The following is a 24,372-nucleotide window of genomic DNA, read 5'->3' as shown; positions in this document are numbered from 1 at the left end:
TGAGAGGTGCGCGTCCAATAACATGGCCCGGATTTATTTTGCAGCTGACGATGGAAGTGGACGGGAAAGAGGAGAGCATCATGAAAAGAACATCGCTGGTAGCCAACACCTCCAACATGCCTGTGGCCGCCAGAGAGGCCTCTATCTATACAGGTAACGCTGGATGCTTTTCTTCTGCTGTTCTGATACCCTCAGCAAGAGTTCCTTTCTGACCTCCCATATACCTTTCTGTACAGGAATCACGCTGTCTGAATACTTCCGAGACATGGGGTACCATGTCAGTATGATGGCCGACTCCACCTCTCGATGGGCCGAGGCTCTTCGAGAAATCTCAGGACGTCTGGCTGAAATGCCTGCTGGTAAGTACATCACCTTGTTCTTCTCACACCAGCCATGGCAAGTGATGGGTGGGACTGGAGCCTTGTGACTGAATTACGTAGATTTCCGGAATAACCTGAACTAGTCCTAAAAATACCCCCACCCCCACCCGGGTGTAAGAAAGATGCATATATTTATTTATTTTGATGCAGCTCTGGTCCAGTCATCTGATTGGCTCCCCTGTTCCTATCCAGTGGTCGCTACAGGGGAAAGGAGGGAGCGCCAACAGCAGATGGGCCATTGAAGCCTATAGGTGATGCCACCACTCCAGGATTTACCAGCTGTTGTCAAGCACGCTCTCCTATCCCCTGCACCCGCCTGCTGGTTGCCACATGGGAGACAAGTGACCAGGCCCAAGCTGCATGAAAATACAGATTCGCAAGTATCTAGTTTAAGAATAAGATTTGGGGCTCACGAAGAGAGTGATGTAAGTCACTGGTCCCAGGTCCAATCACTGTCAAATTTATGTAGACTTCACCTCTGCAACATCTCCAAGATACGACCGTTCCTAACCCCGGAAACCACTAAGCAACTCATTCACTCCCTTATTATATCACGATTTGACTACTGTAACTCCCTCCTCATTGGCCGACCTCATCGCAGGCTATCCCCTCTCCAGTCTATCATGAATGCTGCTGCCAGACTCATCCACTTTACTGACCGATTCATATCTGCCACCCCTCTCTGCCAATCCCTTCACTGGCCTCCACTCAGTGTCCTCCACCCCTCTCTGCCAATCCCTCCACTGGCCCCCATTCAGTGTCCTCCATCCCTCTCTGCCAATCCCTCCACTGGCCCCCATTCAGTGTCCTCCATCCCTCTCTGCCAATCCCTCCACTGGCCTCCACTCAGTGTACTCCATCCCTCTCTGCCAATCCCTCTACTGGCCTCCACTCAGTGTCCTCCATCCCTCTCTGCCAATCCCTCCGCTGACCTCCACTCAGTGTCCTCCACCCCTCTCTGCCAATCCCTCCACTGGCCTCCACTCAGTGTCCTCCACCCCTCTCTGCCAATCCCTCCACTGGCCTCCACTCAGTGTCCTCCACCCCTTTCTGCCAATCCCTCCACTGGCTCCCAATTGCCCAACGGATAAAATTCAAAGCACTAACGACGACGTATAAAGCCGTTCATAACTCTGCCCCAAATTACATTACCGATCTTGTCTCTAAATATCACCCAAACCGTATTCTCCACTCCTCGCAAGACCACCTACTCTCTAGCTCCCTTGTCTCCTCCTCCCATGCCCGTCTTCAGGACTTCTCCAGGGCTTCTCCCATCCTCTGGAACTCCCTACCCCAATCTATCAGACTATCGCCTACTCTGCTCACTTTTAGGCGATCTCTGAAAACCTCTCTCTTCAGGGAAGCCTATCCTGCCCTCAAAAATACTGGAATCCTCTACTCTTCCAACCAGTCCATCCCCCACAGTTATTACCTTTTGTACCACTAGCTCCTCCCTCCTAGATTGTAAGCTCCAAGGATCAGGGCCCTCCTATCCCTCTCTTATTGAACTGTATTGTTACTGTACTGTCTCCCACCATAATGTAAAGCGCTGAGCAAACTGTCAGTGCTATATAAGTCCTGTATAATAATAATAATAAGTGCTTTTAAAAAATAATATTTTGTAATGGCAGCACCTACCTTGCTTCCTGTAAGTCTCAGAGCAGATGGCCTCAAATTGAGGATTTGATGTGCAGACATTGAGAGTCCACACAGCAGTTTCGATTTCAGACTTGCAGCATCCAGCTTTTTTATGGGCGTCCAGCGTCAGGTGCAGCATAAGCAGCCTGCCAACAGTAAAGAAGTCTAAACCCTAAAAATTAATTTTAGCCCATTTGGCAGAAATGACACAATATTTTTTTCTAATAGGGAAACTGATCTCGGCTTCAGTTCCCAAAATGCAAATCTTGACAAATCTGCCCCCTCATAGAGACTCTCCAGTGAGTAGATGCTGTGGCTTTCCCATGATTTGGTAGAGGTTCAGGAGACTCGTGAAGCTAGCTGCCTCCTCTGTGATATAGTTGCTATCCATCTTTGTTGGGGACAGTCCTTGCTTTGAGGGGTCTGTCCCCAGTGAGTAATCATATCGCACTGCACAGGCAGCACCCCAATGTCCTTGGTAGTCCTATCCAAGAGATGTGAGACACCAACTTCCTCCTCTGTGATATAGTTGCCATCCAGCTTTGTTGGGGACAGTCCTTGCTTTGAGGGGTCTGTCCCCAGTGAGTAATCGTATCACACTGCACAGGGAGCACCCCAATGTAGTCCTATCGAAGAGATATGAGACACCAAATTCCTCCTCTGTGATATGGTTGCCATCCAGCTTTGTTGAGGACAGTCCTTGCTTTTAGGGGTCTGTCCCCAGTGAGTAATCGTATCGCACTGCACAGGCAGCACCCCAATGTCCTTGGTAGTCCTATCCAAGAGATATGAGACACCAACTTCCTCCTCTGTGATATAGTCTCTATCCATTTCTGTTTGCCGGGGACAGTCCCTTTTTTGAGGGGTCTTTTCCTGGCAACAGATGTCCCCAGTGGGGTAGTTCTGTCGCACTGCGCAGGCGTTCCCCCAATGTCCCTGGTGTTTGTTTTTTGTCCTATCCTCAAGGTATGAGAAGGCAGCTTCCTCCTCGGGTAATGTTTTCCATAAGTACTCGTTTGCTAGAGACAGTCCCTGTTTTGAGAGGTCTTTCCCCAGCAAACAAACATCCCAGGCAGTGTAGTCCTGTCACACGGAGCAGGTGCAACGTTCCTGATGGCGTCGTTATTGTAGTACACATCCACACCACCCCAGTGGGGAACTGATAGAACCAGTTGCTCATGCGTGGTGATTGGGTCAAGCCAACCTTCCTTTTCTAGCTTTTGGAATCCAAAGGCTGTGCAATTAAAGCCAACCTGCCCTGATCTCTGTGCATGTGCATCTGGCTCCAATGGGGACCTTGGATGGGACAAATGTCTGGAAAAGAGAGACTGGCTGGACCTATCATGCTTGGGAGGTAGGCAACATTTTGATTCAGTGGCAGCCTACTGGTTGATTGAAGGCAAGTTAAAAAAAAAATGGGGTGTGATTTAACAAGTGGGAGGCACATATGCAAACTGTTGTAATTCCTACACCGTTCACCTGATTTGGATGTAAATACCCTCAAATTAAAGCTGACAGTCTGCAGTTAAAGCACATCATGTTCATTTCATTTCAATCTATTGTGGTGGTGTATAGAGCCAAAAATGTTAGAATTGTGTAGATGTCCCAATATTTATGGACCTGACTGTATGGGTACAGTGTTGCATGACCGCGCAATTGTCATTCAAAGTGTGATAGCGCTGAAAGCTGAATGTTGGCCTGGACAGGAAGGGGGTGTAAGTGTCCGGACTGGAAGTGGTTAGGTGACTCTTTATACTGTTCACCTTCATCTGTCCCCCAACAGCTACATTAAAGGTTATGTAAAGGGATGGACATTAAAGGTTATGTAAAGGGATGGAGGAGCTGGGCCAGCAGAGAGTGGGAAGACACCTCAAGAAGAGGAGAGGGCTTTGACAAACATGGAGGGGGGAGAGGTCTGTGGTCTGAAAGGGGGTGAAAGTGTCCGGACTGGAAGTGGTTAAGTGACCCTTTATATTGTTCACCTTCATCCGTCCCCCGACAGCTACATTAAAGGTTATGTAAAGGGATGAAGGATGTGGTGGAGGAGCTGGGCCAGCAGAAAGTGGGAAGACACCTCCAGGAGAGGAGAGGGCTATGACAAACATGGAGGGGGGAGAGGTCTGTGCTAGGGAACTATCATTTATGGAAAGGAAAAATACTGAAAATAGGCATTTAAAATGGTGCTTTACCTGCATTTTTTAATTTGATAACTTGGCTACTCAAAGGATTTTCAGGGCTGTCCAACCTTGTCACCTTCCTGGGCCGCACATACACTTCACAAGAAGCATCTCCTGTGACTCTCAGCGGGTAGGTGCGGCCAGCCTGGCCCGTTCACTATAATGACAGGACGCCGGCGGCCACACCTATTCACCCCTCTCTACACAGCCAGTGATTGCCTGCAGTAATCTTGCTGTACACAGACAAAAGGCGCCCAGCAGTGATCAGCACAGGTAATCGCCGGTATGGATGCCGGCGAACTTGTCCTTCTAGTGAACAGGGCTGGCAGCTGCACCTACCCGCTGAGAGTCGCAGGAGGAACAGCCGCCACAATACGCACCGGCCCTAATCGCCAGTGTGAATGTAGCCTATGTGTGGGGAGGTGGGGGGTGCAGGAATTTGGGGGGGGGGGGAGCAGCCAGCTTCCCCTAGATCGGCCATGCAGCATTTACTTACCTGGCACCGATGCGTTGTTGTAAACATGGTAGCCCCGGCATCCCTCCAGGTGGGGCATTTGCTTGGCTTGTCAATGTAGGCTGCCACGGCTGCTATGATTGCATGGCATCCCAACAGACATGCATGGGCTGGGCTTGTCTGCGTCGGCCGCCGGGGATGCCAAACAAGCCCAGTAGCCACGGTGGCCGTTGCAGACAAGCCCAGCCCATGCATGTCTGTCGGGATGCCATGCAATCATAGCAGCCGTGGCAGCCTATGTTGACAAGCCGGCAAATGCCCACCTGGTGGGATGCCAGGGCTACCAGACGGACACTCTGGGGCTGCATGCAGGCCGTGGGTTAGGACACCCCTGATCATTATTGTTACTTTTTCGGTGGATTGACCAATTGACAGCTCTGTTCTCTATCCACAGACAGTGGTTATCCTGCTTACCTGGGAGCCCGATTGGCTTCCTTCTACGAGCGTGCCGGCCGGGTGAAGTGTCTGGGGAACCCAGAGAGGGAGGGCAGCGTCAGCATTGTTGGAGCGTGAGTATTACAGCATGCTATGGTTGATATTCATTACAGGGGAGGATATACAAGATCCCACAATGTGATAAACCCTTCTTCAGTATTTGTGAGCTGAACTAAAAAAAAAACCAAAAACATACAGAATCCTCCATCCACGCCTAACAGCGCGGGTGGAGGAATCTCCCGCTGCATCTAATACCTGAACAGTGCACGCGTATGATTGGATGCAGATGCTGTTCGGCCAGTCATTTTACAGTTACGGTTCATTTGATTTCACAGTCAAAAGATGTCAGGCAGGTGGATGCCGACTGTAACGGAACCAACTCCAGACTGCGCTTGGTACTTCCGTTAGACTCCCGCTTCCCCGTCCGAACACCGACAACAGACACCACAGCCGACCATACGAGACTAGACGACACCAGTCTTGAAGTAAATCAGGAAGTAGACTATGTTAACACAGATACAAGATATATACATTCAAGGCAGGAGTAGGCACCCTGTGGCTCTCTAGCTGTTGTGGAACTACATTTCCCATGAGGCATTGCAAAGATTACAAAACTGACAGTTATAGCTATGATTTGCAGAGGCAAGATGGAACTTGTCCTGCGGCTCTCAGGTTGCCTACCCCTGATTCAAGGGAACAACCCCTCCTCCCTGCATAATGACACAGGGCGGGGCAATCTACATTTAGTAACAAGAGACACACCAGCAGACAGTCCCATCAGGAGGGAGGGCTGCTGGAGACACCCCCCCCCCCCACCAAGCTAATACACATACATCCCATAATAGTTTGCTCCCAAGCAAGACACACAATAGAACAACGGGATGCAACCACATAACACCAAACAATCCACAACCCCCACCCACCCCACCTATACATGTCTAGACAATATTATGACAGATCACCCTGTACCCCTAACAGGCACAGGGTGACTTACACATAAGAGGGATATGGGAAGCTGAGACAGGGGTCTCCCCACCTCTCCAAAGTGAGCTGAGTTCCATGGGCCCCCCACCCAAAGTGACTCCGACGGGACCACCCATGGAGCGACTTTTGTCCTGTTCTTCAGGAACATGTCAAAATTCATTCTGCGTATGGCCAGCCTGAGGCTGGGTACACACGGGCCAAAAATGGTCCAAAAACGGTTGGTTCGGCAGGAACTGGCCCACTTTCGGCCCGTGTGTTCAGCTCCCTGTCTGACAGAAGACGGTCTCACAACTGCCTTCTGTCGTATGAGCATGCTGGAAAACCAGTATCATATCATCCCTCGCAGCCAATGGCTGCGAGCGCTGATCAGCGTGTTCTGGCGTAGTCCAGCTGGGAAATTGCAGTACTAACAACACTTATTTAGGTTGTCGATCTGTACGTTTTTTCCGTTCAGCAGTGTGTACCCAGCTGAACAGGTAAAATCGGATGTCGCATTTCAAAAGAAACTCTTTAGTGGAGACAGAAAATTTCACAGCGGCGGCCATGTTTCCAATGTGGTGGTTCTAGTCATGATTTAGAAACCTTGTGCGCGACCTGTGATTGGGGGAGTTACATGAGATCCATCAGGACTTGTAGTGGAGCCCTCTTTCTCCAGCAGTCAGGAGTGTGGAGCACTGACTTGTGAAGGGGCTTATAATGGCAGTATCCTCTAGCAGTCTCATGTAATGTGTGCCCAGTAATAGTAGGTCCCAAACCTCCCCTGCAGCATGTTTTCACTCTGTGACCTAGTTCTGTATTATATCCGCAGTCTCCTGTAGTATGTCTGCAGTCTCTGACAGTCTTCCCTGTCAGAGACTGCAGACATACTACAGGAGCCAATCCGTGATCACATGAATCGGGACCTCACATAGAGGTCCCGTACAGCGGGCACCGATCGCGGTTCCACGCTCTCCCAGGTAATGGATGCTGGGGGACATTTAGAAACATCCACCCGCTCCGGCAGCGCTCCCGTATGGCCGTTTATGTACATGAGCTGGACGGGAAGTGGTTTAAGCGCTTGCCCACCCATAGGATGTCATATGGCGTCATTGGGTTTCAGTCTTTATACCAGGATGATGCCTACAGCTGCAGGCATCATCCCGGTGATGTGCGTGAAGTGCGCCAGTGCAAAGAGATCTGTGGGGTCACATGGTACACATGGTACAAGGCTGTTGTGAATAGCCCTGTACCATGTGACCTCTGTGATCATTCACAGATTTCACACGTAGTAAGCAATCATGTCAGGAAGGGAAATCTTGTTTACTACTGTTCCTGTGAACACTGATTGGCCAATAAGGGATCACATGAATGGGATCTGACACAGAGGTACAGCGATTGGTGTTCGGTGCCGCGTGCTCCCAGGGAGCGCGCACAGGCAATGGATGCGGGGGGCTTTTAGAAACGTCCACCAGCTCCGGCAGCGCTCCCGTCAGGCCCATGTAGATAAATGGCCGGATGGGAGCGCTGCTGGAGCGGGTGGACGTTTCTAAGCGTCCCCCGCATTCAAGTGGTTAAGAAAGGATATTCAGCAATGCTTAGATGGCCTGCTTTACTCAGGACTCATCTACTCCTTGCCCCCCCCCCTCCATATTCTATCCCTCCTAGGAGCATAGCGAGGGTTAAACATCCCTATAGAAGCAGCTGTGTAGTCATTGCAGCAGTAAGTGCCAGGTCACGCATTTGAGGCTCTGCCAGTAGGACTCTCCTGCTGCCAAGATAGACTTTGGCGGGCCCGGAGCGTGGGGGAGGGGGGGCTTCAGCAGTTAGCAGTGGAGGTGTCAGAACTCCACCCCGAAATGACACAATGATTGCTCTACTAACCTCGCGGGATCGTTTTATCGATGTGTTGGACACGGCCGGGGACAGAGGAACCACAGCCAAGAACGATGGAGAGGTTACAGGAAACCTCCAGTTTCATTATAAATGATCATATTACACATTTAATTGCGACTTTGCACTCTAAGTACATTAAGGGGACTTTTCCATTCATCCTGCAGCCAGCTGTGAGTTTCCACGACCGCGAGGATACGAAAATCAAAATACTCTTTCTTTGCATCCGTGAGAAAGTAGAACTGGACACCATACATAGAAGCTTTGGTTTCTGCGCACTACGTGCACCATGGCCAACCAGACAGCAGTATGCAGTTTGGAATAAATTGTAGAATAGGCCGTGTCCAAATTGTAAACCGAAATTCTGGATGGACACTTTGCCCGAGGGATGGGAAGGATTGATCTGCAGGCTCCACGCGGTTTACGAAAATGAAAAATAATACTCCTTATTCATTTTGGCCAAACGTGCTATAGATCACGCCTGGAGAACCCCTTCGGTTGTCTTCCAGGGGATGGACACCCAGATGAATGCTATGACGATCAATGAACAGATGTCTAGCGTTCTTCAAGATTCTCATCCGAGATTCCTTCAGGTTTGGGAACCTTGGATACATTATTCCCTGCCGTCCTTGCCTTCCACTAGCTATGACCTCTTATAGAATTGGACTCCATAGAAGCCTCTTATAGTCGTTGCCTGTGCTGGCCCTGGATCCGTGACTCTTCTAGTCTTCCTTTCTTCCATGTTTTCTCCTTGAATCTTTCTTCCTGAATCTTTCTTCTTTCCTTATTTCTTTCTATGTTCTTATATTTTCTTTTATTAGTTTGGTTTTTTTTTTCCCCATATGTTCTGAGTTGATACTTCTCGGTAGTGGTTTTTCCTCTGTTTTTTTTTTTTTTGGTAATATGATGGATTGCTGCTGCTACTATTTGGTTCAGGTTTTTGCTCGTCCCTCCTTGGTGTCATTGGACGTTCCATTATTTGGCTAATACACCCTGCTGACTTGTATCTGCTTATGTACAGTGAAGGAAATAAGTATTTGATATACAGGTGAAGGAAATAAGTATTTGATATACAGGTGAAGGAAATAAGTATTTGGTGAAACTCAAAAAATTAGAAAATCGTGCAAAAGTTCATTTATTTCAGTGCAGCAACTTAAAAGGTGACACTAATATATGAGACTCATTACATGCAAAGCAAGATAGTTCAAGCCGTGATTTGTCATCATTGTGATGATTATGGCTTACAGCTCATGAAAACCCCAAATCCACAATCTCAGAAAATGAGAATATTGTGAAAAGGTGGAATATTCTCGGCTCAAAAGTGTCCCACTCTAATCAGCTCATTCAGCCATAACACCTGCAAAGGGTTCCTGAGCCTTTAAATGGTCTCTCAGTCTGGTTCAGTAGGAATCACAATCATGGGAAAGACTGCTGACCTGACACCATCACTGACACCCTCCATAAGGAGGGAAAGCCTCAAAAGGGAATTGCAGAAGAAGTTGGATGTTCCCAAAGTGCTGCATCAAAGCACATTAATAGAAAGTTATGTGGAAGGGAAAAGTGTGGAAGAAAAAGGTGCACAAGCAGCAGGGATGACCGCAGCTTGGAGAGGATTGTCAGGAAAAGGCCATTTAAAAATGTTGGGGACTTTCACAAGGAGTGGACTGAGGCTGGAGTCAGTGCATCAAGAGCCACCACATACAGACGGATCCTGGACATGGGCTTCAAATGTCGTGTTCCTCTTGTCAAGCCGCTCCTGAACAACAAACAACGTCAGAAGCGTCTTACCTGGGCTAAAGAAAAACAGACCTGGTCTGGTGCTCAGTGGTCCAAAGTCCTCTTTTCTGATGAGAGCAACTTTTGAATTTCATTTGGAAACCAAGGACCCCGAGTATGGAGGAAGAATGGAGAGGCCCAAGGACCCCGAGTATGGAGGAAGAATGGAGAGGCCCAAGGACCCCGAGTATGGAGGAAGAATGGAGAAGCCCAAGGACCCCGAGCATGGAGGAAGAATGGAGAGGCCCAAGGACCCCGAGTATGGAGGAAGAATGGAGAGGCCCAAGCACCCCGAGTATGGAGGAAGGATGGAGAGGCACAAGGACCCCGAGTATGGAGGAAGAATGGAGAGGCCCAAGGACCTTGAGTATGGAGGAAGAATGGAGAGGCCCAAGGACCTCGAGTATGGAGGAAGAATGGAGAGGCTCAAGGACCCCGAGTATGGAGGAAGAATGGAGAGGCCCAAGCACCCCGAGTATGGAGGAAGGATGGAGAGGCACAAGGACCCCGAGTATGGAGGAAGAATGGAGTGGCCCAAGGACCCCGAGTATGGAGGAAGAATGGAGAGGCCCAAGGACCCCGAGTATGGAGGAAGAATGGAGAGGCCCAAGGACCCCGAGTATGGAGGAAGAATGGAGAGGCCCAAGGACCCCGAGTATGGAGGAAGAATGGAGAGGCCCAAGGACCCCGAGTATGGAGGAAGAATGGAGAGGCACAAGGCCCCCGAGTATGGAGGAAGAATGGAGAGGCACAAGGACCCCGAGTATGGAGGAAGAATGGAGAGGCCCAAGGACCCCGAGTATGGAGGAAGAATGGAGAGGCCCAAGGACCCCGAGTATGGAGGAAGAATGGAGAGGCCCAAGGACCCCGAGTATGGAGGTAGAATGGAGAGGCACAAGGACCCCGAGTATGGAGGAAGAATGGAGAGGCACACACTGCAAGATGCTTGAAGTCCAGTGTGAAGTTTCCACAGTCTGTGTTGATTTGGGGAGCCATGTCATCTGCTGGTGTTGGTCCACTGTGCTTCATTAAGTCCAGGGTCAACGCAGCCGTCTACCAGGAGCACTTCATGCTTCCTTCCGCAGACGAGCTTTATGGGGATGCTGACTTCATTTTCCAGCAGGACTTGGCACCTCCCACACTGCCAAAAGCACCAAAACCTGGTTCAATGACCGTGGGATTACTGTGCTTGATTGGCCAGCAAACTCTCCTGACCTGAACCCCATAGAGAATCTATGGGGCATTGCCAAGAGAAAGATGAGAGACATGAGACCGAACAATGCAGAAGAGCTGAAGGCCGCTATTGAAGCATCCTGGTCTTCCATAACACCTCAGCAGTGCCACAGGCTGATAGCTTCCATGCCACGCCGCATTGAGACAGTAATTGCTGCAAAAGGGGCCCAAACCAAGTACTGAGTACATATGCAGCTTCTACTTCTCAGAGGTCCGATATTGTTCTATGTACAATCCGTGTTTTTTATTGATTGCATGGAATATTCTCATTTTCTGAGATTGTGGATTTGGGGTTTTCATGAGCTGTAAGCCATAATCATCACAATGATGACAAATCACGGCTTGAACTATCTTGCTTTGCATGTAATGAGTCTATCTCCTATATTAGTGTCACCTTTTAAGTTGCTGCACTGAAATAAATGAACTTTTGCACAATATTCTCTTTTTTTTTGTATACATGATTTTGCGCAGGAGAGCCACTCTCTAGCAGTCAGACTGCTATAGGGCAGACCTTAAGTGATTAATGCTCACAGAGGTCCCTGAACATAGCAAATGGTATAGACCTGATCTCTTGATCAAAAAGAGGAGGCTTTTAACCTCTTCGCACCTGCGCCTCCCGTCCCTTTAAGAGTTTCAGAAGCCGGGAGGCGGGGTTTTAGGGTCATGTGACCACCGTGACCGTCACGGCGGTCACATGATCGGAATAGGTCCCGATCGAAAGGGAAGATTGGGACCATTCCGGGAGTCGCGGACATATGTGCTGGGAACGTGCAGGGCGTGCACTCTCAGAACATATGTAATTGCACGCAAATATGCGGCTGCTCGGCATCAAGGCCCAGACGCCAAGAGGCTGCATATTTGCGTGCGATCGGCATCAAGGGGTTTAACTCAAATCCTGGACAGTTGTCATGAAGGATCAACTCGAACAAAAACATTTGACATATTAACTCATTATGTCGCTGCCCCGCCTCTCCACCTCATCCAGTCAGAGAATGACTTGCATTCATTCAGAAAAAGTAAACCTGCTCTGAATGGCACTTGTACCAAGCTTCCAACCTCCTGTGTTTACAACGCCAGCCGCTCAGCACAGGATCTATTGGAGATCAGTGGAGTAACGGTGACTACTACAGAGATTTCCAATTTTCTAGCGGGATCCCACAGGTCTAGTATACATACAAGCTGGACCAGTGTAGCTATGTATAAAATATCCATTCTTGGAATTCTGTGTTCCCAACTATTATATTTTCAGAAGTCGTTTTCAATATTTTTAAAATACACAGCTTTCATTAAAACAATCCCTGGTGATCCTGCCATATAGCTCCTTGATCAGGCACTTCCTGTTTTTTGGGGGGGGGCAGTCCATCGCTGTCTCCCAGTTGTCACCCTGTCACATGCTCTCTCAAGCAAGACAACAATAAGCTTTGCCAATGCAGATTATACAGACCTGGTCCACTGTAGTCATCATCAGGAAACCCGCCCTGAAAAATGCCATGCAGCCATCGCAGGAGGAAGTGACAGCAGGAGATCAAAAGCACTGAGATGCAACAAAGGATGAAAATAAACAAAAAAAAAACCCAAAAAACTTTATTATACACAGTACACAAAGCAAACTAAATTTCATTCATTCATGGTAGTTATTCACTGCTTGGCATTCAGTTGATTTTTGTTGAGTCGGGAAAAATCTGAGCTGTGGCTCACTTTGTGGGAACCATTAATCTTGACCAAAGTAGAACGATCAACCGAGCAGGGCAGGAATTTATCGGCTGAACGGTGATCGCATCCAATCAGATTCAGACACTGTTCAGGTATTCTGACCGCCATGGATGCACAGATCCCAACACACTCAGTATACGTTCAGATCCGTCCACCCAATCCTGCACACGTCAGATTCTGACATGCTCTTGTGGCCACGCAGCCAGTACATCTGCATCCACTGCTATAGGCTGCCTGCACCCATCTGATTGAACCCTTAGTGACAGTTGAGGTGTCCCCAGCATCCATTGTTTTGTGACCGTTTTCTTTGTATATTTAAATGTTTAGTAAGCTGAGATGCACAATTATTTTGTGTCTCCCTTTTAGTGTGTCGCCTCCAGGTGGTGATTTCTCAGATCCTGTCACATCGGCAACATTGGGTATTGTTCAGGTAATGAAATCTGCAATTTACATTTTCTTTGGTAACTCCTTCGCGCTGAGTGCACGCAAATCTGCGGCCTCTCGGCGGCTGGGCCTTGGCGCCAAACTGGTGTATATTTGCACACCCAATGTAAACAAAAGATGTACCAAGAGCACGGGCCCTGCGCTCTACCCCGGCAAAGTTGCCAGCGCCTCATGGAAAGGTCCCGATCGCTACTTGCGATCAGGAGCTTTCTGATCATGTGACTGCCAGACTCTAAATCCCGCCCCTCTCCCCAATGTCACATGACTCTAAACACCGCCCCGCTTCCCGACGTCACATGACTCTAAACCCCACCCCGCTTCCTGATGTCACATGATTCTAAACCCCGCCCCGCTTCCTGAGGTCACTTGACTCTAAACCCCGCCCCGTTTCCCAACATCACTTGACCCTAAACCCCACCCCACTTCCTGACTTCACTTGACTAAACCCCGCCCCGTTTCCCGACATCACTTGACCCTAAACCCCACCCCGCTTCCCGACGTCACATGACTCTAAACTCCGCCACGCTTCCCGACGTCACATGACTCTAAACTCCGCCACGCTTCCCGACGTCACATGACTCTAAACTCCGCCACGCTTCCCGACGTCACATGACTCTAAACTCCGCCACGCTTCCCGACGTCACATGACTCTAAACCCCACCCTAGCAGTACAGTTTTAGCATAGTGACACTGTACAACTTGTGGGGGGTGATGAAGATTTTTGTTTTCTTTTTTTACACTGATTGCTTTTACACCCATAAAGGCTGTAAAAGCAATAATTTCTCCTTCTCTCTGGCTGCATTCCTGCAGCCATTGAGAAATACTGTGTGAGCTGTGATTGGTCACAGCTTGTCACATGGTACAGAGCTGTTGTGAATAGCCCTGTACCATGTGACCTCTGTGATCATTCACAGATTTCACATGTAGTAAGCAGTGATGTCAGGAAGTGACATCTTGTTTACTACTATTCATGTGATCACTGATTGGCCTATCAGGGATCACATGATCGGGACCTCACACAGAGGTCCCGTACAGCGATCTGTGTTCTGTTGTGTCTGGAGGACACAGCGGGCACGAATCGCAGTGCCGCGCGTTACCCAGGAAATGGATGCGGGGGGGCATTTAGAATCGTCCACCCGCTGCGGCAGCGCTCCCGTCCGGCCGTTTATCAAAATGGGTAGTAAGCAATGATGTCAGGATGTCATTGTTTACTACTGTTCATGTGATCACTGATTGGCCAATCAGTGATCACATAAATCGGGACCTCACACAGAGGTCCCACACAGCGATCGTTCTTCGGGCGCCGATTGCGGTGCCGTGCATAGGCAATGGATGCGAGGGGGCATTTAGAAACGTCCACCCGCTCCGGCAGTGCTCCCGTCTGGCTGTATATGTACATGGGCCGGACGGGAAGTGGTTAAGCACTTGCCCACCTGTAGGATGTCACATGACGTCCTTGGGTTTTAGTGGTTATACCAGGATGATGTCTACAGCTGGTGATGTGCGTGAAGTGCGCCACTGCAAGGAGATCTGTGGGGTGAAAATATCAAGGAATGCTCACGCAATGCTGAAAGTACAGATCGGTCTGGCTGGAGTGGTCGAGCGAAATGATCTATATCTCCCTCTGTTGTGTCGGCAGGTGTTCTGGGGGTTGGATAAGAAGCTGGCCCAGAGGAAGCACTTCCCCTCAGTGAACTGGCTGATCAGCTACAGTAAGTACACGAGGGCTCTGGACGAATACTACGACAAACACTTCCCCGAGTTCGTCCCACTGAGGACCAAATCCAAAGAGATCCTGCAGGAAGAGGAGGACTTGGCTGAGATTGTGCAGCTGGTAGGAAAGGTAAGGCCACAAAAACACAAGACGTGTCCGGCCAATCTCTGGGGCACTCGGCAGTATTGAGGTTGTACCAACAATAAATCTGAAAGTTTTACCTACTACCAGGGGCGGACTGACCATTTAGTCACTTGGGCACTGCCCGAGGGCCTGGGGTCAGTAGGGGGCCCCATGAGATGCCCCTGGTACCATTCATAGGCTTTTTTGGGTGTGGTTTGAGTGTGGGAGAGGACACCGGAGCCCCATAATTTCCTATTGCCCGGGGGGGCTCCATGAATTTTCAGTCCGCCCCTGCCTAGTACTTCTAATATACAGTACAGTCTATAGGGGGAAGGTCATATATATTTCTATTCATTGGTATCGAGTAACTTTTTCTAATGCCGCTTCAAGTGCTGTTTTCCGGCGCTTGCAAGAAACCATGGTTAGTAGTCACATATGAACAATTGGATCAAGGGTAGTTTAACTACCTGCCGACCGCAGATAGCCGAATGACGGCTGCACTGCGGCCGGCCAGTTCTGGGTGGAGGTCATATGACGTCCTCCCAGAACGCGCTCTCCTGCGCTCCCCAGGGGGCGCGCACCCGGCGATCTCCGTGATCGCTGTGTCCTACGGACACAGCTGATCACGTGATGTGGTAAAAGGCCAATCACAGCGGCCTTTTACCACCTGATCAGCGGTGTCCAATGACACGCTGATCAGAGGGAAATGCAAGTGCCGGTTCTCGGCTGCACTTTCCTCACGCTGTCAGATCGTGAGGAAAGTACTGCCGAGAACCGGCAGTTGTCAGAGCGGGGATCGGCACCGATCATCAGGGCACTGATGATCAGTGCCCTGATGATCGGTACCCAGCAGTGCCACCCGCAAGTTCCGCCCAGCAGTGCACCCACCTGTGCCCAGCAGTGCACCCACCTGTGCCACTCTGCAGTGCCACCTACCTGTGCCCAGAAGTGCCACCTACATGTGCCCAGCAGTGCCACCGACCTGTGCCCACCCACCTATGCCCATCAGTGCCACCCACCTGTGCCCACCCACCAGTGCTGCCCACCAGTACCACCCACCAGTGCAGCCCAGCAGTGCTTCCAGTCAGTGCCCAGGGGTTGTGCCAGTCAGTGCCCAGCAGTGATGCCAGTCAGTGCCGTCTATCAGTACCCATCATCAGTGTCACCTATCAGTGCCGCCTATCAGTGCTGCATATTAGTGCCGCCTATCCGTGACACCTCATTAGTGCTGTCTATCAGTGCCACCTCATTAGTAGTGCCCATCATTGCTGCCTATCAGTGCCCATCAGTGCCGCCTATCAGTGCTCATCAGTGCTGCCTCATCAACGCACATCAGTGAAGGAGAAAAATGCCTGTTTGAAAAAATTTATAATAGAAACAAAGAAACTTTTTTTTTTTTTCTTCAAATTTTTTGCACTTTTTTATTTATAGCGCAAAAAGTAAAGCGCCCAGCGGGGAGGACATACCACCAAAAGAAAGCTCTATTTGTGAGGAAAAAATGATCAAAATTTCAAATGGGTACAATGTTGCATGACCGCGCAATTGTCAATCAAAGTGCGGCAGCGCTGAAAGCTGAAAATTGGCCTGGTAAGGAAGTGGGTATAAGTGCCCGGTAGGCAAGGGGTTAATGTCGATTTTACGAATTAAAACGGAATTCCAGGAATTCAGCCACTTTGTAAAAATTGAAGGCACGCTATGAGTTAAAATGGAGTTTAGCCACTTCAAGTCCGGACACTTTTACCCCCTCTCCACTCTCTCTGCTGGCCCAGCTCCTCCACCCCACCCTCCATCCCTTTATATTTATTTATTTCAGATACTTATATAGCGCCATCAATTTACGCAGCACTTTACATATATATATTGTACATTCACATCAGTCCCTAACCCTCAAGGGGTGTACAATCTAAGGTCCCTAACTCACATTCATACATACACATACTAGGGACAATTTAGACAGGAGCCAATTCACCTACCAGCATGTCTTTGGAGTGTGGGAGGAAACAGGAGTACCCAGAGGAAACCCGCACAGGGAGAACATGCAAACTCCAGGCAGTTGGTGCCGTGGTTGGGATTCGAACCAACGACCCGAGTACTGCCAGGCAGAAGTGCCAACCATTTAGCTACTGTGCAGCCCATAACCTTTAATGTAGCTGTCAGGGGACGGATGAAGGTGAACAGTAATAAAGGGTCACTTAACCATTTCAAGTCCGGACACTTTCACCCCTTCCAGTCCGGACGCTTTCCCCCCCTTCCAGTCCGGACGCTTTCCCCCCTTCCAGTCCGGACGCTTTCCCCCCCTTCCAGTCCGGACGCTTTCCCCCCCTTCCAGTCCGGACGCTTTCCCCCCCTTCCAGTCCGGACGCTTTCCCCCCCTTCCAGTCCGGACGCTTTCCCCCCCTTCCAGTCCGGACGCTTTCCCCCCCTTCCAGTCCGGACGCTTTCCCCCCCTTCCAGTCCGGACGCTTTCCCCCCCTTCCAGTCCGGACGCTTTCCCCCCCTTCCAGTCCGGACGCTTTCCCCCCCTTCCAGTCCGGACGCTTTCCCCCCCTTCCAGTCCGGACGCTTTCCCCCCTTCCAGTCCGGACGCTTTCCCCCCCTTCCAGTCCGGACGCTTTCCCCCCCTTCCAGTCCGGACGCTTTCCCCCCCTTCCAGTCCGGACGCTTTCCCCCCCTTCCAGTCCGGACGCTTTCCCCCCCTTCCAGTCCGGACGCTTTCCCCCCCTTCCAGTCCGGACGCTTTCCCCCCCTTCCAGTCCGGACGCTTTCCCCCCCTTCCAGTCCGGACGCTTTCCCCCCTTCCAGTCCGGACGCTTTCCCCCCCTTCCAGTCCGGACGCTTTCCCCCCCTTCCAGTCCGGACGCTTTCCCCCCTTCCAGTCCGGACGCTTTCCCCCCCTTCCAGTCCGGACGCTTTCCCCCCCTTCCAGTCCGGACGCTTTCCCCCCCTTCCAGTCCGGACGCTTTCCCCCCCTTCCAGTCCGGACGCTTTCCCCCCCTTCCAGTCCGGACGCTTTCCCCCCCTTCCAGTCCGGACGCTTTCCCCCCCTTCCAGTCCGGACGCTTTCCCCCCCTTCCAGTCCGGACGCTTTCCCCCCTTCCAGTCCGGACGCTTTCCCCCCCTTCCAGTCCGGACGCTTTCCCCCCCTTCCAGTCCGGACGCTTTCCCCCCCTTCCAGTCCGGACGCTTTCCCCCCCTTCCAGTCCGGACGCTTTCCCCCCCTTCCAGTCCGGACGCTTTCCCCCCCTTCCAGTCCGGACGCTTTCCCCCCCTTCCAGTCCGGACGCTTTCCCCCCCTTCCAGTCCGGACGCTTTCACCCCTTCCAGTCCGGACGCTTTCACCCCTTCCAGTCCGGACGCTTTCAGCCCCTTCCAGTCCGGACGCTTTCAGCCCCTTCCAGTCCGGACGCTTTCAGCCCCTTCCAGTCCGGACGCTTTCAGCCCCTTCCAGTCCGGACGCTTTCAGCCCCTTCCAGTCCGGACGCTTTCAGCCCCTTCCAGTCCGGACGCTTTCAGCCCCTTCCAGTCCGGACGCTTTCAGCCCCTTCCAGTCCGGACGCTTTCAGCCCCTTCCAGTCCGGACGCTTTCAGCCCCTTCCAGTCCGGACGCTTTCAGCCCCTTCCAGTCCGGACGCTTTCAGCCCCTTCCAGTCCGGACGCTTTCAGCCCCTTCCAGTCCGGACGCTTTCAGCCCCTTCCAGTCCGGACGCTTTCAGCCCCTTCCAGTCCGGACGCTTTCACCCCCTTCCAGTCCGGACGCTTTCACCCCCTTCCAGTCCGGGCGCTTTCACCCCCTTCCAGTCCGGGCGCTTTCACCCCCTTCCAGTCCGGACGCTTTCACCCCCTTCCAGTCCGGACGCTTTCCCCCCCTTCCAGTCCGGACGCTTTCCCCCCCTTCCAGTCCGGACGCTTTCCCCCCCCTTCGCGCCCAGGCCAATTTTCTGCTTTCAACGCTATCACAGTTTGAATGACAATTGCGCGGTCATGCAACACTGTACCCATATGAATTTTTTTGAGACAGATAAAAATTTATTTTGGTGGTATTTGTTCACCACTGGGATTTTTATTTTTTTTGCTATATAAATGAAAAAGTCAAAAAATGTTGAATAAAAAGTGTTTTTCTGATAACATTTTGCAAATAAATAATCTTTCCTCATAAATATTGGACAAAATGTATTCAGCTATCTTTTCAGTTTAAAAAAAAAACCCAAATTAGTTTACAACCAAAAATGATAATTTTTTCCAAAAGATTTTTTACATTTTAATTTTATTTTTTTTTTATATATTTTTATTTTTTTACATACTGTCACCCCCTACTTGTGGGGGGTGATGAAGATTTTGTTTTCTTTTTTTTTACACTGATTGCTTTTATACCCATAAAGGCTGTAAAAGCAATCATTTCTCCTTCTCTCTGGCTGCATTCTTGCAGCCATTGAGAAATACTGTAAGAGCTGTGATTGGTCACAGCTTGTCACATGGTACAAGGTTGTTGTGAATAGCCCTGTACCATGTGACCTTTGTGATCATTCACAGATTTCATTAGTAGTATGCAATGATGTCAGAAGTGACATCTTGCTTACTACTCTTCATGTGATCACTGATTGGCCAATCAGTGATCACATGATCCGTACCACACACAGAGCTCCCGTACAGCGATCGGTGTTCTGCTGTGTCCGGAGGACACAGCGGGCACTGGATCGCGGTGCCGCGTGCTCCCAGGGAGCGCGCACAGGCAGGGAAGCGGGAGGACATTTATAAACGGCCACCTGCCCCTGCACTGCTCCCATCCGGCCGTTTATATACATGAGCTGGACAGGTTGTGGTTAAAAAAAACAAAAAAAAACCATTTATACTCACCTAGGTCGATGCAGCATCGATCTGCTGCTGCATCTGTTCTCTATCAACTCTACAGCAAGAACTGAGCGATTAAGCACTGCGGATCACTCAGTTCTCTCCCTCCACTCTGAGCGGAGAGCCGGGACTGTCAGTCACGGACCCTTTGCTCCGCTCCTCCAACACTCACTAGAGCGCTGGGCTGTGGAGGGACGGGAGGGGTTAGCTCAGGTTCTCACTGGATTGCTGAGAGGCTGAGCCAGGTGCTAGTTAAGTCTGGGTGGATCCTGACTATATGGTCAGGATCTTTTCAGAGCTTGGACTGGCTGAGTGACATCAGCCAGCAGCAGATTTTGGCCCGCTGTCAGTTAAAAATGGGTCACTGGGGTGCAGAATGAAGTGCACTTCTGTGACCTACAGGAGAAGTATGGCCACAATAGCTGTGGCTATACTTCTCCTTTACATCCAAAAAGGTGCATGGCATCTCCTGGACTTCTGTTATTTACAACTGAAAGGTTTATTGCTCTGCAAGACTCCTGGATCTGAGAGGAGAAAAGCACACAGTGCCCGCCCCTCCCCTCTGCTTCCCGTTCACAGAAGCCTTTGTATTTTGAGAATGTGTTCACATAATACCAAGGCTTCTGTGATCGTGCAGGAGGAGGGAAGGGGCGGGCATAGCAGCCGCAGCGACTCTTTGTTGAAGATGTAGAGACCCGAAGGATCTCTGTCGAGCTCCTGGAAATAAAGTGATAGCAATACAATAAACCTGTCAGATGTAAAATCTAGAGAGAAGTCCGGGAGGTTTCATGCTTCCCGGTGGACTCCACTCATAGTGTGCTTTCCCTTTCCTGGAATTCAGCTTTAAATATGAGAGTGAATAAGCACTGTTGAGGTACCATTTAGTGCAGCAATGGGCAAACTACGGCCCGGCGGACCTTTTAATCCGGCCCGCGGAGCGTGATGTGAGGCTGTCAGGATGTGTGTAGGCGGGGCAGCGTGACGAACATGAGGGGAGCTAGGCTCCTCTCACAGTCCGCCCTGAAGACCGGAACAGCGCGGGAACACGGCGAGAGGAACGCGCGGAGCAAAGGTAAGTAAATTGACACATGGGGGATGAATTACTATATGGGGGATGAATTACTATATGGGGGATGAATTACTATATGGGGGATGAATTACTATAGGGGGGATGAATTACTATATGGGGGATGAATTACTATGGGGGATGAATTACTATATGGGGGATGAATTACTATATGGGGGATGAATTACTATATGGGGGATGAATTACTATAGGGGGGATGAATTACTATATGGGGGATGAATTACTATATGGGGGATGAATTACTATAGGGGGGATGAATTACTATGGGGGATGAATTACTATAGGGGGATGAATTACTATGGGGGATGAATTACTATATGGGGGATGTATTACTATATGGGGGATGTATTACTATATGGGGGATGAATTACTATGGGGGGGATGAATTACTATAGGGGGGATGAATTACTATGGGGGATGAATTAATAGGGGGGATGAATTACTATAGGGGGGATGAATTACTATAGGGGGGATGAATTACTATAGGGGGGATGAATTACTATAGGGGGGATGAATTACTATAGGGGGGATGAATTACTATATGGGGGATGAATTACTATATGGGGGATGAATTACTATGGGGGATGAATTACTATATGGGGGATGAATTACTATGGGGGATGAATTACTATGCTTACTATGGGGGAATATTACTATACTTTCTATGGATGACACATACACATCATTCATCTTCTCTTGGTCCGGCCCCCGGGTCCAATATATGAACCAATTGTGGCCCTCAAGTCAAAAAGTTTGCCCACCCCTGATTTAGTGGGATTACAGTATTTGCTGCTTTACACCTGCTTTAATCTTGGCTGATTCTCATTGCAGGCTTCCTTGGCAGAGACGGACAAAATCACTCTGGAAGTGGCCAAACTGATTAAGGACGATTTCCTGCAGCAGAATGGATACACTCCATATGACAGGTCAGACATTATCCCGAGGATTTTGCCCAGAGGTGGGCTTCAGCCAAACTATCTGTCAAAATATATCATTTTATAAGCCATGAAATGGCGTGTCCTTGTTATGTACAGATTCATATGCATGCTAGTTTGGCCCCTGTGTATGGTACCGTCATTCAACAAATATGGCTACTGCCATTCAACACATAAAATATAGCAAACACAAGATTCATAATAGAGGAATTCTCACTGCGGTCCATGAATCGAGGGTCCTCTTCATCAGGAGAAAAATACACTATATTGAAAAAAGTATTGCGCTAGTCCTCCAAATCATGTGATTCAGGTGTACCAGTCACCTCCAAATCATGTGATTCAGGTGTTCCAATCCCCTCCATATCATGTGATTCAGGTGTTCCAATCCCCTCCAAATCATGTGATTCAGGTGTTCCAATCCCTTCCATATCATGTGATTCAGGTGTTCCAATCCCCTCCATGGCCACAGGTGTATACAATCAAGCCCCTAGGCATGCAGACCGCTTCTACAAACATTGGTGAAAGAATGGGTCGCTCTCAGGAGCTCAGTGACTCCAAGCGTGGTCCCGTGATAGGTGGCCACCTGTGCAATAAGTCCATCCGTGACATTTCCTGGCTACTAAATATTCCACGCTCAACTGTTAGTGGGATTATAACAAAGTGGAAGCAACTGGGAACAACAGCAACTCAGCCACCAAGTGGTAGGCCACGTCACATGACAGGGCGGGGTCAACGCATACTGAAGCGCACAGTGCGCAGAAGTCGCCAACTGTCTGCAGAGTCAATAGCTAAAGACCTCCAAACTTGGTGTGGCCTTCAGATGAGCCCAACAACAGTGCGTAGAGAGCTTCATGGAATGGGTTTCCATGGCCGAGCAGCTGCATCCAAACCTGACATCACCAAGTGCAATGCAAAGCGTCGGATGCCGTGGTGTAAAGCACACCGACACTGGACTCTAGAGCAGTGGAGACGTGTTCTCTGGAGTGACCAATCACGCTTCTCTGTCTGGCCATCCGATGGACGTGTCTGGGTTTGGCGGTTGCCAGGAGATTTGCACTTGCCTGACTGCATTGTGACAAGTGTAAAGTTTGGTGGAGGGGGGATTATGGTGTGGGGTTGTTTTTCAAGGGTTAGGCTTGGCCCCCTAGTTCCAGTGAAGGGAACTCTTAAGACGTCAGCATACCAAGTCATTTTGGACAATTTAATGCTTCCAACTTTGTGGGAAGAGTTTGGGGATGGCCCCTTCCTGTTCCAACATGACTGCCCACCAGTGCACAAAGCAAGGTCCATAAAGACATGGAGGAGCCAGTTTGGGGTGGAGGAACTTGACTGTCCTGCACAGAGTCCTGACCTCAACCCCATAGAACACCTTTGGGATGAATTAGAGCGGAGACTGTGAGCCAGGCCTCCTCCCCCGACATCAGTGCCTGACCTGACAAATGTGCTTCTGGAAGAATGGTCCAACCTTCCCATAGACACCCTCCTAAACCTTGTGGACGGCCTTCCCAGAAGAGTTGAAGCTGTTATAGCTGCAAAGGGCGGGGCCAACTCAATATTGAACCCTACGGACTAAGACTGGGGGTCATTAAAGGTCATGTGTGTGGAAAGGGCGGGGTCAACTCAATATTTAACCCTACGGACTAAGACTGGGATGCCATGAAAGTTTATGTGCGTGGAAAGGCCGGCCAACCGATACTGCGAGCAATATAGTCTACAGTTGTGGCCAAAATTATTCAACCCCCAATGCTGTAAAGGGGTTTAGGGACTATAGTGTACATTTGGAATTGTATTCAGAATCAAATCCTACAAGGACGTTGTAACTACCCAAATGCAACTAAAATGACATCAATTGTTTATGTAATACAGTAGTAAATGGTTCTTATGTGGTTTCTTCATTGCCACAATTATTCAACCCCTTAAAGACTACCACTCTGAAGAACAGAGGTTCATACAGGTGCTTTCCATCAGGTATTGAAAACACCTGTGGATGTCACCGAGCAGCAATCAAGCATAATAAGCACCAATTAGGCAGCTTTAAAATGACTGTGATACTCAGCTCCTTCTAGACATTTACTGGTGTGGTTACAAACATGGTGAAGGCAAGAGAATGGTCCAGGAAGACAAGAGAAGAGGTGATTTCTCTTCACAGGAAGGGCAATGGCTATAAGAAGATTGCAAAGATGTTAAACATACCAAGAGACACCTTAGGAAGCATCATTCGCAAATTCAAGGCAAAGGGCACTGTTGAAACGCTACCTGGTCGTGGCAGAAAGAAGATGCTGACTTCGACTGCTGTGCGCTACCTGAAGCGTAGAGTGGAGAGAAGTCCCCGTGTGACTGCTGAGGAACTGAGAAAAGATTTGTCAGATGTGGGTACAGAAGTTTCAGCCCAGACAATAAGACGCACACTGCGTAATGAAGGCCTCCGTGCCAGAACTCCCAGGCGTACCCCCTTGCTGTCTCCAAAGAATAAGAAGAGTCGACTGCAGTATGCCAAAAGCC

General features: G+C 49.8%; 1 protein-coding gene across 1 annotated transcript in view; it reads left to right on the top strand.

Moving 5' to 3' along the window:
* Nucleotides 1-48: 48 nt before the first annotated feature.
* LOC149435218 (V-type proton ATPase catalytic subunit A) overlaps nucleotides 49-24,372 on the top strand; it is a 35,772-nt gene continuing 11,448 nt past the window's right edge. Inside the window, exons 1-6 of the mRNA XM_089662895.1 lie at nucleotides 49-153; nucleotides 237-359; nucleotides 5,104-5,218; nucleotides 13,086-13,149; nucleotides 14,803-15,006; nucleotides 21,767-21,861. Of these exons, the coding sequence (XP_089519021.1) occupies nucleotides 51-153; nucleotides 237-359; nucleotides 5,104-5,218; nucleotides 13,086-13,149; nucleotides 14,803-15,006; nucleotides 21,767-21,861 (704 nt within the window). The 5' untranslated portion in view covers nucleotides 49-50. The remainder of the gene's footprint in view (nucleotides 154-236; nucleotides 360-5,103; nucleotides 5,219-13,085; nucleotides 13,150-14,802; nucleotides 15,007-21,766; nucleotides 21,862-24,372) is intronic.

The sequence above is a fragment of the Staurois parvus genome, unplaced genomic scaffold (assembly GCF_062004578.1).
Source record: "Staurois parvus isolate SC_StPar_1 unplaced genomic scaffold, SC_StPar_1.0 ptg001583l, whole genome shotgun sequence".
NCBI classification, from domain to species: Eukaryota; Metazoa; Chordata; class Amphibia; order Anura; family Ranidae; genus Staurois; species Staurois parvus.
This window is presented reverse-complemented; position numbering and strand designations above follow the sequence as displayed.